The 16,144-nt window shown below is 41.3% G+C and overlaps 1 protein-coding gene across 1 annotated transcript in view; it reads left to right on the top strand.

Annotated features, from left to right (window-relative positions):
* The window catches only part of pdss2 (prenyl (decaprenyl) diphosphate synthase, subunit 2), a 35,689-nt gene that overhangs the window by 3,806 nt on the left and 15,739 nt on the right, over positions 1 to 16,144 (top strand). The window contains exons 2-3 of the mRNA XM_087832752.1: positions 4,393 to 4,527; positions 12,340 to 12,538. Of these exons, the coding sequence (XP_087688878.1) occupies positions 4,393 to 4,527; positions 12,340 to 12,538 (334 nt within the window). The remainder of the gene's footprint in view (positions 1 to 4,392; positions 4,528 to 12,339; positions 12,539 to 16,144) is intronic.

The raw sequence follows: 16,144 nt of genomic DNA, 5'->3' as shown, positions 1-16,144 counted from the left end.
GGGTGGGGAGGCTGTGGGGGGGAGGAGGGGTGTAGCAGACCTCTTGACAGTCTGACTCCTCACTGTCAGCTTGGGTTGGCTGGTTCGTATTTCCCTCTGTGTCTCCGCCATAGACGCGCGGCAGATAAAAATATCCACAATAGCAGACAGGCAGACCCTCGTGGAGTTGGGTTTCGGTTTTTCCTTTCCTTTCATTCTCAAAAACTGCAGCTCAGCTAACTTCACCCCAAAGTGTGGAGTTACAGCGAGAGGCCTGCAGCCCAGAGAGAAGAAACTTTATTTGCTTTAAGGACAGTCCTTGAGAGTTTAACTTCGACTAGAACTCCCTTCTACTGGCTTCTACTCTTTGCATGTGATCTTCAGCACCCACAGTGGGCATGACTGAAGGGTTATAACATAGTGTAGAAAAGAATAGATGAGACAGACGGAGGTCTTTTGAATAGTCCAGAGCAAGACAAGAACTGCTGGAGAGACAAAAACACTCCCAAAAGCAAATATGTGAACAAGTAGCTGCTGCCAGTGTTTAACCTTCAAATGTGTTAAAAAAAAGACTTTAATTTGTGTTAAATCAGAAAAAAGAGGCAAGTTTCCATTTTGCATAGGCTGTAGATTTTCGATGGAATAATGTGTAAAACAAGGACTAGTGACTGATCATTTTGCAGTAGCACTTTCTTTTCTGTTCTGTTTGTTGCAGTATCATAAGTGCCCACTGGGATAAATTAGCAGAAAGGCTAAGAAAGCTGATAACTTGCTTCACTAGCTTCACTCTGTCATCCAAATACCATAACTTCAGACTCTAAAAAACCCCAAAATGCTAACGTTGAGTTCAAAATCAACTTTAGCATTTATGCAGGATTTGTCCATTTTTTATATACAGTCTATGCTGTTACCACTCTGCATCCAGTTCCAGCACTGCAATTAATTTATTTTCTTCCACTTATCCAATTCAGCATCACAGGGGATCTGGAGCTTGTCTCAGCTATCAAAGTGTACACCATGGACAGGTCACCAATCTGTCACAGGCCTAACACATAGACACAGAGAACCATTCACACTAACATTCATAGCTATAGTTAATTTAGAATTACCAATTGGACTATTTAAATGAATTAAAATGTACACACATACATGCAAAATGACAAATAAAATGAAGATGAGGTGGTGCGCTTAGTTGCTGTGAAATGTGACAAAACATTGAAATCTGCCTTATTATTTTTATCCATTAAGTTTGGTTGTGTATAACTTGGCAAGAGAATCAGTTTTTAATTCTTCTCTGCTCTACATTGTCCTGATCATTTTAAACCACTGAGAAGAGAAAATTGACAACTGCCTCTTACCTGGCCCCTTTAGAAACTTATTGTTATTAGTTTTTGTACAATAGCTTTAGGATATTTCACTTTCATACTGTGTAAAAGTATATAAAGACGGGCCAAAATTGGTGTGAAGAAACAGAAAAAGGATTGGTACTCTTTCTTAAAAAATATTGGAAAAAACTTCAAACACTATGGTTTGGTTCAACTTTAAATGGTAATTTCAGCATGTGGTATAGGTGGTCATATTGATTGAAATAATCCACACAATAGTTTGAAAATGTCACACTGATCGAACCACTTTATGTCTTAAAATTTTTTTTCTTAATTCTAAATGCAGAAGGACCGTGGATCACAGAGAGTCCAAGAATCAGTGGATCCTTTCAGGGTTATTAAAAGCAGCTACACATTGTGCTTTACAGTGAGGAACTGCCTGCTGTACACCTGACTTTATGGAAATATGAGTCAAATCCTGGAAACCGGTTTAAACTGTTAGTCAATACTCTAAACATATCATCATCTTAATGTATCTGCTGTGCACTGTAGAGGCGGATGCATTGCATAAAATCTGTTAAATCCTGGCAAACTGGGGGGGAAAATGCAGACACGGGATCAATACGACACCACATGTGAGGTCATACATTTGCATGCATTAATCGCTGCCGGTACTGGACGGTGGCTAAAGTTCCCGAATTCCTGGGCTGCAGTAGCAGAGCAGAAGGCGTGGTGACCTGTTCGCAACCCTTTTAAAATGACAGCAGCCCATTTCTCTCTTTCTGCTCCCGCTCTCTTCTACCACATCATCTTTTTGCCCCACCCCCTTTGCACCCTTTGCAGGAGGGCGTTTGTGATTGATTGATGTATGCTGGTGCGGATGGTGACATAAATATTAATCATCTGCCACCCTCAGGCCACAGGCTTCCCTGGACTCCACAGCTTCATAATTTTCGCTCTCTGGTCGCTTTAGCTCAACGGGCCGTGCTGCTGCGTTCATCAGCGCCCCGGTCTCAGCAACTATTTTCCAACTGGGTAGAAATTTAAAGTAGCCATAAATAAATCTTCTGAGCTGCGATGAAAGACAGGCCTGTACAGTGTCATCATAAATTTCTGGAAACTGAGGTGTTTTATGTGATAGGGGTTTTTTTTTTGGAGGGGGGGGGAGGGATAAAGCTCGGGGGCATTTTTCCTCCTGGTAGCACAACACTGTGAATCACTCCTCTTTCTTTCTTCTGTCATCTTTTCACGCTTTCCCATTTCTGTCTGGCCTCTATTCCCTCCATCTCCCTCCGTCCCCTCCCTCTCTTCATGCTCCGTCTCTCACATCCACTATCTGTCTAGGGTTCCTCCGCCACCACCGCCACCCCTTCCCCCCCCTCTGTGGCGCAGGGGTGGGTCAGAGAGGGTGGGGGCTCGAGGTTGGTAAGGCCGCTGTCTGGGCTTCGAGCAGAGGGGGGCGTGGCTGCTCGTCTGCCTCGGAGCCCCTAACGAGAGCGTGATTCATGGCACAAGGGGCTCCCATAGGGACAGGATTAGAGGTGCTCTGTCTAACCGCTCCCCAGAGAGACTAAAAAGATATTTAATCTGCCCACCACACAAGCAGCTACCACTGGCCTCTGTGCGTTTGTGTGTGTGTGTGTGTTTGTGGGTGTGCGTGTGCCTCTGTGAACATCTCAGAAGATTGTTGGTGAAGGGGGTGGGAATACCACGACCACCTCCATCACCCCAACCCTTCAAATCCAAAAGAAAAAAAGTCCTGCAGTAAAAAATTATCATTTTTTTCTTGTTATTTTCTGTGTTGAGGAATAAAGTTTAGCAGTAACTATAAATTAACATGGCATTAAATGAATATGCAGAAGTGCGATACTACTGCTGCATGCAATGTGCAATATTTTAAAAAAGGTCCTTTGAATAAATTTATAATTATTTCCTTTTTTACTGTTTATTGTTGGATAAATAACACTTCTGATCAGAGAAACAAATATGCTGCATGTATGGGTGTTATAACAGTAGGGATATCAAAAATATGGTCATCTCTGAATGTGAGAGCAGACCTACTGTTTTTGCAGGGCAACCAATCAGAAGAAGGGTGACCTTAGAGGGAGGAGGAGCTAAAACATCTTATTTTAGACAAATGATGAACTGAGAGAAATACCAAGATAAATGTGGATTATTCTGACTCATGCACATCTGCTTTATTACAGTAGATAATAAGACTATTACTGCTCTGTTTTTGCTGTTTAAATTAAAAGTTTACTAACTGTAACTTTATAAAAGTATTACCATCCCATGCCAGTGGGACATGATGCTTTATAGTCCCTAACTTTAGCTTTTACTGCCTTAAACAGAATTAAACAGAGGTGGTGGCGAAGCAGATATTGAGGTCATTCAGATGGCGCCACGCGCACTTTGCCGGATTCCTCTGGGTGGCATCGAATTCAAAGGTGTTGCACCAAAAGTCATTGCTTTGGTTGCCAGCAGATTGCCACAGTTGCCCATAGTATTTTGCAGAAAAACTAACTACTATCCAAGGTGGAAAAATTGTGTTGCAAACCAAAAATGGAGCAGGTTGACCTGCGGAGTTGTGCCTCATGCCTGCAGCTGGTTTGTGTCCAATTCAGAGCATAGGTTAGGATTAGAGCGAGATAGGTTAGGATTAGTTTTTAGGCTTGTCACATGTTGAAAATGTAAGGCAAGTTGACATCACGTGGTTATTGGTCACATGTCTGCAAAACATCAGTAAGTGGAGTAAGCATAAGTGGTACCTGCTATATCCTCCTGTGAGTTTGAACACGGCTGGTTGGCAGAGGTCTTTTTTGGATGTACTTTTGCCTGCGTGGGGCCTCCCAGCGCTCTGGCTTCATCCCAAATTCATGTATTAATTGGTGATTCTAGATTAGCCATAGGTGTAAAAATGGGTGTGAATGGTTGTGCTCTGTGTCTGCCCTGTGATAGATTTCCAGCTGGTCCTGACTTCACACTCTGTGTCTTTGCCAAAACATTGCTGCTTTTGTTGTCACTACACACAATGAAGAGTGCTGCATGTGAGAGGCAGCACTTTAATGCTGATGCTGTTTCGTTGCAGAGGCTTCGTCTATGACAGTAAGAACAACCTTCAGATGAGGGGGCTGGTTGTCCTGCTGCTGTCTAAAGCCGCAGGGCCAAGCCACGCCGCCTCCGATCTCCTAGCCCAAGACATGGTCAGCGGCATCTACCCCAGGTAAATCACCTCAAATCGTGATACTGTTGTGATAATTATGTCTCTGCTTATTAGTAATTAGATTTGGTTAGCAAATATCAATTAAAACACTCGTCTCTGCTTTCTTTTTTTCTTTATAATACATAACATGAAAACTGCAGCTGGTTGTTTTTCTCATTGAAGGTTAAATGTTCCACCTTAATTTGCAGTTGCATGGCTGCTAAATCAAATCTGTAACCACACACAGGCAGCCAGGCTTTCACTTTTCATGTATGTGCTGTTCGGGGGGAAAACAGTGGGCAGTGTGAACATCTGTAGCGATGGATCGTAGAGCCATAAATGTGCGTGGCAAGCCGAGCGAGAAAGGCGATGCCACTTTTGTCCCTGCTACATGGCTGCTGAAGGATAAACAGTGAAATAAAATCCTCGTGTCAGGTAATTCTATCTCGTCCTCTGTGGTTATCCTCCATATCAATTCCTGTAAATGAAGCACTACATCATCCTTTGAATATGATGAAATCTGGAGACAATACAGGCGTAGTTGCAAGATCAAGTGTTTTATATTGTATTCGGTTAAATTTAGATTCTGGGTAATTGTGAGGGGAAATACATTAGGGAGAAATTTTAGCCTGAAAAATGTACATGAGGTGTGAAAACTTTTGTTGATGAAAATTTGATAATAAAAAAAAAAAGTAAATTTTTTTTGGTCTAGGGATAGACAAGAAATGTGGACAAAGAAGGGAAGGGGAATTCTGTAAAGGCTCACGATCACTTCTCAGTCAGTGTATCACGAGCTCAGCGGCCTCCCAGGCATCAGTTGAAACTATAGATGGTGTAAAACAGAGACGCATCTCCTGGGACTGAAAAGTGAAGCCACTGCTGAAATACCTTAAACCTGCATTCTTGTTAATGCCCAACAGGGGGAGACTCCACTAGTTGTAAGAAGATTTCTGGTTGTATGGAAGTCTGAGGAGAAACTGTGACCTCAGTAAATTTGAGCCTTAGTGTCTTGTTTGTTTGTTTTTCACGATGTACTGGGAAAAAAAAGCCATGAAGCCCATTATGTAAATAAAGGTCATTGTTAAGGTCTTTACACACCGGACACGAAAAATTTGTGCAAATATTTTTTTTTTTTAAATTTAATTTAATGTTTTTATTTGTAAAAATTGATTAATTAAGATAAGAATAGGTGTGTCTAAAAAAACCAAGCTCATTTCAAAATTTTCAAACCCAAATAAACAGGTCTGTCCAATCGGACCACACGTACTGGTACCGAACACACAATGACATGGAAATAGTAAAATATTACTGGTTTACCTCGGACACACAGCTAGACTCTGCAAACAATAGCTCACACGTCCTGAAATATTGCAAAAGCATTCGTAATACAGCTTCACCTCCTGGATCAAACCATGAAATTATCCCTGCTGCGGCCTTCTCCTGAGAATCGGATGAACCCAGAATCTCTATTTCTTCCTTTCCTGGTTTAGAGACACCAGGACCAGGAAAGAAACCCCAGAAAGAAACACCAGGACCAGCTCGTCATTGCTCGATAGAAAAAGAGGATGGGTATGCTTACTGGTTAGCAACATAGCAAATGCCAGTTTATAGCCAATGAGCTTGCGGTGTGAGGCTTTCACAACCGGACTTGACTAACAAATTTAGAAGAACAGCTAATACTATAAATAATTTAAAAGCTTTTAAGAAAGGGAACAGGTGCAAAGATTATTCAGTATTACTGTTTTAGCTCTATTATGTCTGCTTATTAAGTTGGGCTTAAACTCCCCACTGTCACTGGTCATGAGAGGTGAAGCTTATATTTTTAGGCTCATATGTGCCACAGCCCAGGTAGTATTTAATAATATCGTATTCCAGTAGCGCTTGGACCAAATCCTCCATCCTCTTGGCTGCTGGAGCCTCTGGGTTTACCACCTTGCACCCAGGTTTATGCACTCTAACCAGTCATCCCCATTGGGTTGGTTCCAGTTTGCCACTGTTAGCCATTTGAGTGTCATAGCTTTAAAAAATGTTACAGACGTCCATTAATTTGGGCATTACTTAGAAGTTGAATTTTAGTATTAAAGTAAGATTGGTACACGATTCATATAAATTTGCTCCCCAGAGTACGAATCTGGCATATCTTCGCAAATACGTATTAAACTGAAATCATCATATTCATGTTCTCAACAAAATGCCATTAATTACTCTGGCAAACTGCTTTGAGATGGAGTTTTCAGCCTTGGTTTCCAGACTGGAGGTGTTCAGTCTCAGTTGTTTAGAGTTCTTTAAAATGAGCAATAAAGCCTCAGAGAGCAGCTGCAGACTGTTAATTCTAAATATGGTGTAAATGAAATAAAATGGCTCAAGAAAATCACAAACTTAACACATAGCAGTTTATTTTACATATTTAAATATAAAGGGTTTAATGTGGTATTCATGCTCTGATGCTAAAATACTTTAGGCAGCGCTCCACAGTCCTCTCAGGCTTCCACACGCATATCCAACTAGCAGCATGCAGCTAAGAACAGGGGTGTGGGTGTGTGCCAAGTGGTTTCCAGAAGTGACTGCTGTGTTTGGCGTGGCTATGTGCTGGGAGCCTGAAAGCCTCCTTTCTTACTGCAAGCTGGCACCAGGCGCATGTGTGCAGTGGAGCCGCGTCTGTGCAGAAACATCCTAATATTAGAACTAATTGAAATAAGCCAGGCGTTGTGGAAGAGCTCGAGCCCAGCCCCGTACGGTCTGCGAGGCCACGAGTTTCTACACAGTTACCTCGTGTCACATCCCTGTGACACCGGATCACTGAATCCAACATGCTGCATTCCCTCACTCGCGTGATAGATGGTCCGAACCCAAACACACACACACACACACACAGAGCATGACTTGATCACCTCATTTGCACTATTTTGCCTCTTCTCTCTCTCTCTTTCTCTGCCCCCACCTCTCCGGAGCTCATTAGCACCTCTGCTGATGGCGAGATGGAAGGATGGAGGGAGTCAGGGTGGGGCGGGTTTGGGGGGTGATTGAAACCTCCGGGGGATGGTCTCCTCCCTCCTGACAGGCAGCATTTGTAAAACATTTCCCACTCTGCTGCCTGACACTGATGATTCACCAGAGCACCACCATGATAGATAGATAGATGGATAGATGGATAGAAACATGCACATACATGTACAGTCCAACTTGTACCCACCACACCTCTTAATTTCTTGTGACAAATGAAAGCCATGCCACTGTGCATCATGCAGCCCGTGTGATGGACAGGCCACCTCTTTAAATCGCACACAGGGACGCACACAGATCTGCAAGGCAGTGTTTGATGGCGAGGCAGACTGCGGAGGGAGGAAATTGAACAGAACAGTCAGGACAAGGGGCGTGGTGAGGGGCGTTACACCTCTGCAAGATGGCATCGGTTGCTATGCAACTGGGCACCAAAGCTATTTATACATCGGCCCCCTTGTCCCCCTTTTTCCTCCCCAAGCTGCACTGCTGCTGATCAGGTCTGGCAGAGTGGAGATTTGGAATTTGTATGCACCGGGGTTCGACTGATAGGGGGGTTCTGGTACTTTGTGCAGGAGTTTTATTTTGGGTTTCCTCATTTTCTTCCACTGCTGTTAGAAGTTAAAACAATAAATAATAATAATAATATTATTACTAAAAGAAAAAAATGAATTCTCACCAGTTAAACATTTTGCATTGAACCACATTGGAAAATTAATTATCTACATTAATTCAATCTGATCGACTATCTGCCAGATTCAAATCTTTTGTATTTTCTTTTTTTAGAGACTCCCTTCACCTTTTCAAAGATCTCTTGTTTGGCCTTAAAATATAAATAGATTCTTCCAGCAACCTTTATGTATATAATCAAAATAAGCATCCAGAAACAAACCAATACAAAAAAGCACAAACTAAAAAACTGCTCTACTTCCATGAATAAAACATCAAGAATATTTGTAGAAAATACCTGGGTTGGATAAATACTGCATGATTAATAGACATTATTTTTTTTCTTTTTGTTCACTAAACTCACACCTGCACCATCATGCAACTTGTCCACTGGTGGAGGTCTTTCGTAACGGTCAATGTAGCAGAGATGAAAAATGCTGCTGCGGAGATGTGAGACAAAATAAAGTGGGGGACCAATCCATGCCCAGGTCTGGGTCTCCACTGACAGGTGATTTAACTTGAAGGACTTCTTGGTAAGTACTGAAGATGCTGCCGTAGCTATGTGGATTTCTGAAGAATAAAAAAACAACCCAAATCAGCTCTTTTACTCTAAATGGGGCAGTGATTTTCAAAATGAGCATTATCATGAAAAAATTTGCGAGACAAGCAATTAAGACCATAAACTTCAAGTAATCAGGAAGTAAAGTAAAAAGTGGGGTTGTTTTGCCTGCAGACCTCTACAGCCTTTTACTTTTTTTTAGGTAGGAGAGTCGCCCCCTGCTGGCTGTTTAGGAAATAAAGTGAGCATATAATATGTTTTTCTGAAAAACTTAAAAGACTTAAATTTTTATTCACGTATTAACATGATGGGGATTTTTTTTTTTTTTTCCCCATTTATGGTTAAATAATTTTTTCTTGTGTAGTGTACTTTGGAAAATCTGTTAAAATATTTTTTTCCCAGATTGTTACTTTCACATGAAACGATTATGCACTGAAATAAAAATGATAAATTCATAAATAGTTTTGTTTCATTGTTTCAAGATAAAGAACGGCTCTGACAATAATGTCCTGAAAATACTACATATGTCACTCTGTTTAAAAACTGCTAAATTAGTTTTGTTGATTAGCTGATCATGTACTAATCTTTTCATCCATTAATCTTGGAATTTAGTGTGGTAATGTGTCTCGATTGCTAAGTTGTTGTTTTTTTTAACTTAGTAGACTTAAACTGACATTGCTGTGTGGATTTTTTATTCATAAACAAGCATAAAATGAGCTGCTTCATTAAATAAAGTCACTTTAAGGTTGGCCAAATAGGCTCTGAAGTGAGAATCATAAAGTGACATTTTTAAAGCCGGTTTCAGCAGAGAAGCTCTTGTATATTGATTTAACCAAGGCTAAAGGGGCTGCTTTTATTTCTCTGTCAATGACCATTTGTCGGGTATTGTATATTGTTTTGCTGTAGCCCTGTGGAGCTTGAGTAGACGGTCTCTTGGCTCTCTCTTAGTTCAAGTGAAAAAGCAAAGAAAAGGGTCACCGTAAGATGACTTGGAATAAATTTTAGCCTGTTGTTTTTGCGATCCAGAATCAGCCCCGGCTCTTTTTCTTGTTCCTCTTGTCGAAACAATGAGTCTTCCTCGTGCAGCCCACCGAGCGTAGCCATCACTTCAAGGCACCTTGAGAACACGAGCCTGTCAATCTGTTAATTTCCTCTTATTTAAACCCTGAACTTATTAACTTCTCATTCTGTGTTGTTGCTCTGCGTCACCGAGCAGAGAAACCAACCAGACAATGGGTGTGATTGAGAGGCAAAATAGATGACATTATTGAATTTTAATCACATCTTTTCCTTCACCGTCGTCGAACACGGCAATTACCTGGCTACAAGTGTGTGTGTGTGTGTGTGTGTGTGTGTGTGTGTGTGTGTGTGTGTGTGTGTGTGTGTGTGTGTGTGTGTGTGAGTGTGTCTTTAGGAAGGAGTTGAAGCTCAAAGCCGACGACCGGCTCATCAGGTCCTCATGGCGGCTGAAAGAAGGTCGTAAGTGGCTATCAGTGCACCCGACCCTGTCTGGATGGATCCCTCCTGTCACAGCATGGCGAGCTCCTTCCATATGGAGAGGGGCCTAATTATCCCCCACCAATGACTGAATCAACATTTGATTATATCCTCCCCAAGGCTGCGCTGAAAGGCTCTATTCAAAGACCACGTTTATGTCTTTTCTCTCATAATCAAGAAAGGCTGTTATTTGCTAATGATAAGCCTAATTTCTTTTTTTAACACAACCACTGACGTGCTGTGCAGCAAAATGTCTGACATATCTGCTGCTTTATGCCCTTGAGGATACTGACTCCGATTTTAAAGGGGACCTATTATGCTTATCCATAATTTATGTCATATATTTATACAGCTACAACAGTGGATGTTCGTATTAAACATGGCCAAAGATTCATATAATAAGATCAGCGTATGCAGCTCGTTGTCAGACATTTTTTTTTTCTGCATTTGGATCTGTAGGCTGTTGAAGTCGGGAGATGTACCTAATATCGTTGCTCGTCTCTGGCACACTGAACAGAAGGGGCAACCAATCAGGGTAATAGTGGCTTAAAGGGAAAAGGAAGAAGGTTGAAACGGCTCGTTTCTGACGTAGACTGTATATAAAATAAGTACTTAAAGTTGCGTTGTTTTTGATGACCAGTGTGAGGAGTGGGGCTCCTGTGGTTCCAAAACGTCGGGGCGATCGTGGCTCAAGAGTTGGGAGCTCGCCTTGTAATCGGAAGGTTGCCGGTTCGAGCCCCGGCTTGGACAGTCTCGGTCGTTGTGTCCTTGGGCAAGACACTTTACCCATTGCCTACTGGTGGTGGTCAGAGGCAGCCTCGCCTCTGTCAGTGCGCCCCAGGGTAGCTGTGGCTACAATGTAGCTTGCCATCACCAGTGTGTGAATGTGTGGATGACTGGATGTGTAAAGCGCTTTGGGGTCCTTAGGGACTAGTAAAGCGCTATACAAATACAGGCCATTTACCGTTTACCAAAACGTCCATTAATATAGAAGCCGATGGGAAAATGTATCTCCCACAGTTCCTTGTGGGTTTCAAATCTTGGTGGTCTACAGCCAAAATGCTTCAGAAATATACGTAATAAAACATTTCTAATATTGGACCACTGGCTCTGGTTTTCATGATGTGCTACTAGGTCGGGGGTAAGACCAAAAGCTCGTAACTACAACCAGAAAAGATGCAGACCTTGGATTCGACCTTCTTAGTGTATTTTGTCTAAGTACAGACTAATGATTAACAAACTTCTGTGTGTCTGAAAGGAAGCCGGTATATTGGCTTTTTAATTTACCAAATATCTGCGTGGTGCCCGTCTGACTTTGTATTGGAGTTCAGAGTCGTAGCTTACAGAAGGGGAGATGAAACTTCCTGGAGAAAACTTTGAAACCCGAAGCGATAGAGCCGACAATGCAATCACTGCGGTAACTGCAAACACATCCTTTATTAAATTCAGTACAGTTTTTATCAATGGATCTAAAGCTAAGCTAAACTGCTAATATAGGGCTTTATTAATTTTTCTCCACAAATGTCTTAATTTGTTACATAATAAAGAACAGATGAGAAAACATAAGCTTGTAATTTATGATTAAAACTCATCTAGCCAATCAAGTCAGCTTTATTTACATAACATTAAAAATGCAACAGATGTGAAAGTGCTGGGCAACATCTGCAGTCAGTTGTTTTAATCATCGTATTTGGACTTAGCACATCAAAATCAATGAGTAATGGCACATTTAAAAAATTAGTCCCATTTAATGGTTTTAGACACATTTTAGAGACCCTCTCTTTTTATAAGTGTTTGAAGTGAAAGGACTGCAGCTCCTGAATATTGGCGCTTTATTGGCTGAGTAGATGGTTTTCCTTTTGTGAACGTGGAAGATCAAGAAACCCATAAGTCCTTTGTTTTGACCGATTTCTTTGTGATCAGCATACCTCTGCGGTAATGCTTGAATGAGTTTTCAAACTTTGCCGACACGAAGACAATAAAAATGTTTCTGTCAAAAAGCTCTCTAACTGTCAAACCTCGGGAACGCCTGTTTTAAAAGCTGCTGACGACAAAGCTGTGATTTTTAGATTTATTGTTGTTTTTGGTGGGGGATTTCTGTCTCACAGTCAGAGGAACCTGGCAGAAATCACAGAGTTGATCCACACAGCCTTCCTGGTGCATCGTGGGATTGTTAACTTGAAGGAGTGGACGGACTCAGACGGCCCGCTGAAGGACATGCAGTTTGGGAATAAGATGGCTGTTCTGAGCGGCGACTTTCTGCTGGCCAATGCTTGCACGGGACTGGCCCAGCTCAACAACACTAAGGTATCCTGTCTGTCACTAACACTTCTCCTGAGAAATATTTGACCTGACATGACTGATTTCAGGGGGAAGGGCTGCTCAGTATGTGCCCTTCGAGGTCCCGAGAGCCTCACGTATCAGTGCCAGACTTCATACCGACATCTTTTCTCTCAGTCATCTCTTTGTAGACATGAAATGTATTCAATAAAACACATTTTTGGCAGTTTTGCTAGTTCTTATTCAAGGTGATGCAATCCTGATATTCATTTATTTGTACATTAAAGTGTTAATCTGCTTTAATGTCATGTTTTTCATTTTGCCTGCTTACTGCTGCCAATTCCTTTCCTATAGTCCTTTACATCCTATCCCAGGGTTAGGGCCTGAAAGCCTAGCTTCATCCCAGACCTTTGAATCATCTCCTAATATTGTTTTTGATTAATGTCAGCATTATCAGTTGAAGAATCAAATAACCAATCGGAGAAGAGTTTGTCGACTAAAGAAAATGGGAAAGGGAAAAAAGTCCTGAAAAAAAGCTTGATTTTTAGTCCTGTGTTGAACCTGGGCTGACAAAACAGAGCTGATCATGTTGGACTTGGAACTAATAAATATTGCAGAATATTCCCTTTTACTGAAGAGCTGGAGAGAGAGAAGCGACTCAAAATCAATTGAATCTAACCCAGATCGCTAGAGCAAAAGAAATGAGAGGAAAAAAGCTTTTTGCTTTTGCTTTTCAGTAGACTGCTCACATGGCGTATTACTACCAAGCGGATCCATCACAGTCATGGTTGCGTTGCCAAAATGCGAAGCTATATTTCTATAGTTCACTTCAAGCTACAGCACAAGTTGCAACATAGGACATATGCCTAAGATTTCAAGCATTTAAATGAAGGACTGTTCATTTAGATTTTTTGTGTGCACACATGTGCATAGTGTAGTGAACCTTCTATTTTTAAATATCAGAGCTTTGCAACTGTGAGATGAAATGTGTTCAATGTGTTTGTTTGACGTGACACAAACGATAATCGTAAAGACAGTGGTTTACCCATCGGGCACCTTTTAGTTAAATCGGGGCTGTCAAATTTATTTTAGTTCAGGGCCTGCAGACTTCTTCAGATTTTCCTCTTTTGTTAAGTGTAAAGTACAAGTTCCATGTGAAAATGTTCACATTTAATGAACTTTTTTTTATTTGCAAAACATGAAGAGCAATTTGAACAATATGCAGTTTTTTCACATTGAGTCGTTCCAGTTACACTAAAAAATAAATTAAAGAAAAAATGCACTGGCATTGGTTCTTGGCTTAACTGCATCACTTGTGTGCAGTGTAGCAGACTATAGGTGAGGTCTTTCAGTCATTCTAGTGATGATGCAAAGTATTGGAAAAACTTCCACATATTTTTCCTCCGTCTGTGAGTTTCAGCGCTGCAAACCCAGACTGGATCCTTTGGCAGGCCGTTTTTGGCACCCTGGGGTTAAATGGTTCTAGAAAACCAAAGCTTTGGTTCAGACATAGTGGGATAGAACGGTTCTTCACTGCTAATTGGGGGGGGCTTTTTTTGTCATTTTGAAGATCTGAAACAGAATTAAATGACTTAATTGTCTTTCTTTCACGCATCCTTCAACTTTCCAACAAATTTCAAGAAATTCATCTCAGTAGGTTTTTTGCAGGCTAAGAAAGAGGCCGTGCACTCCAACAGTTTAAGTGGAGGAATAACTTCTATTACAACTACAACTTGGCTAATGGTAACACTTTCTCATAGCATTGTTTTAGTGAGCAGACACTGCTTGGCAAGCATGACAAGTTTTGAAATTTAAGGATGTGTGGTGAGACACAGGTGAGACCTGATCTTTTCCTGGTTCCTAGATTCTCAGCAGGTGGTCCCTTTTTCTTGATAATTCAGCTGTTATTCTAATAACTTCATGTTTCACACAGTAATCATCTGGCCACCTGGGGGGGGCTTTCATCCTCAAACTCCTTCAAACATGGATCTTCCTAGCAGCATATTTGAGGTGCAAGTGTCAGTCTTTACTACATGCTGGTAACGAGGTTACCGAGCATATAAACTAGTTATAGTTTTAATCTTTTGACGTTGGTGTGGGAGCAGCCTTGTAAGAGCATCTGAGATCATATCTGCTGCGTAGCCTGGTAACCCCTCGTTGACAAATGCCGTCACCACGCTGCTGCCTCAGAATGCAGTTGCCTGAGTGGATCAAAATAACCATCTCCCCCTCCCGTGCCATCAACCGGACCAGCCCTTTTCGCCTTCCCTGATGCTTCTTTTTCAGCACACGTAGGCACATGTTGTAGGTTCCCAGTAGTGCTTGTTGTATAAGAAACACAGAGGGAGTTATAAACCAACCTTTCCTTGATCAGTTACAGATCATTCTAAAGGTGTGGTGCTTCCTTAATAGTGCTAATTGGCTCTGTAACAATACTAAGAGATAATAGACACTCTGTGGCTAAGATACAAATTACAGTAATGGAAGTGATATTGTTGTTTCCCTGGAAGATGAAGAAAAACACAGTGAGAATGAAATGATGGCAGATCTGCTGATGACTCAAACTAACGATGATTTAATCCTATTAAGCGTGCATTCAAGCCAAGCACATTGGCATTGATTAAACTGAACGCTTACAGCACATTTTCCTTTAGCATTGTTCATTTTCAAGGTGAGAACAAAGCCATTCATACTCAGCTAGCACTAAATTACCACAGAGCAATGCTGGAGAGTATTAACCTTTTTTTTTTCTTTCTCCCAAACAAGCCTGCAATCTGAAGCAACCACAGGAAGCATCCCCCGTAGTGGAAGTTTTTAGAGGTAATAAGGAGATGGACATCTGATAGCTCACAGTTACTCATGTTTGAAAAGGTTAGCAAAACAAAATGAACCAAGGGGAAACCACACCGCAGCATGCACTGATGCTCATATTTTCAGCCTTTTTCTCTGGTTGGAACACAGGGGAAATGAGATTATTGTAAACAGCAGAGATGAGTCCGTAATGCTGAGCTGAAGGTACAGAAATGTGGTTTAGTTTGGGCTGGATTTTGGTGTTGAGCTCTGCTCTGTTTAATTTATTGAAAAAGTAAAGCACAGTTAATTTCTTTGACTGTAATTTTTACCTGAAGATCCTTAGTCTGATGTTTTTATATCAGATTGTTGTTGTTGTTGTTGTTTTTTTACTTTTATACATATGCATCTACGTTTATACATCGTTTTATGTATTTATTTGAGTGGTTTCACCTACTCAAATGACTTCAAAGTCCACCTAATTATACTTAATTAAATCAGCACTGGTGAAAAAGAAAAATCTGTGTATTTTTTTAATGGTTTTTGCTGCTCCATGTGCATAATTCTTATGGGCAGAATTTCAAATGTAGCCAAGTGTAGAAAGTTGTGACTTTGGTGACCTCAGAATCGAGTCTCTCATTTTTGCGGATGATGTGGTTCTGTTGCCCTCACCATGTGACGCCCTCATACTTTGCTGGTTTGCACCTGAGAGTGAAGCAGCAGGAATAAGGTCCAGGTCACGGCTCAGTTGCATAGTGACCTAAAGAGCATGATTACAGATGAGCTTCCTCTGAAGGGTTGTTGGACTCTCCCTTAGCGATAGGGGGAGGAGCTAAGTCATTC

This window comes from Neolamprologus brichardi, chromosome 19, assembly GCF_056152115.1.
Source record: "Neolamprologus brichardi isolate AB-2024 chromosome 19, ASM5615211v1, whole genome shotgun sequence".
NCBI lineage: Eukaryota > Metazoa > Chordata > Actinopteri > Cichliformes > Cichlidae > Neolamprologus > Neolamprologus brichardi.
The sequence above is the reverse complement of the archived record's forward strand: the minus strand, read 5'-3'. Positions and strand labels throughout refer to the sequence as shown.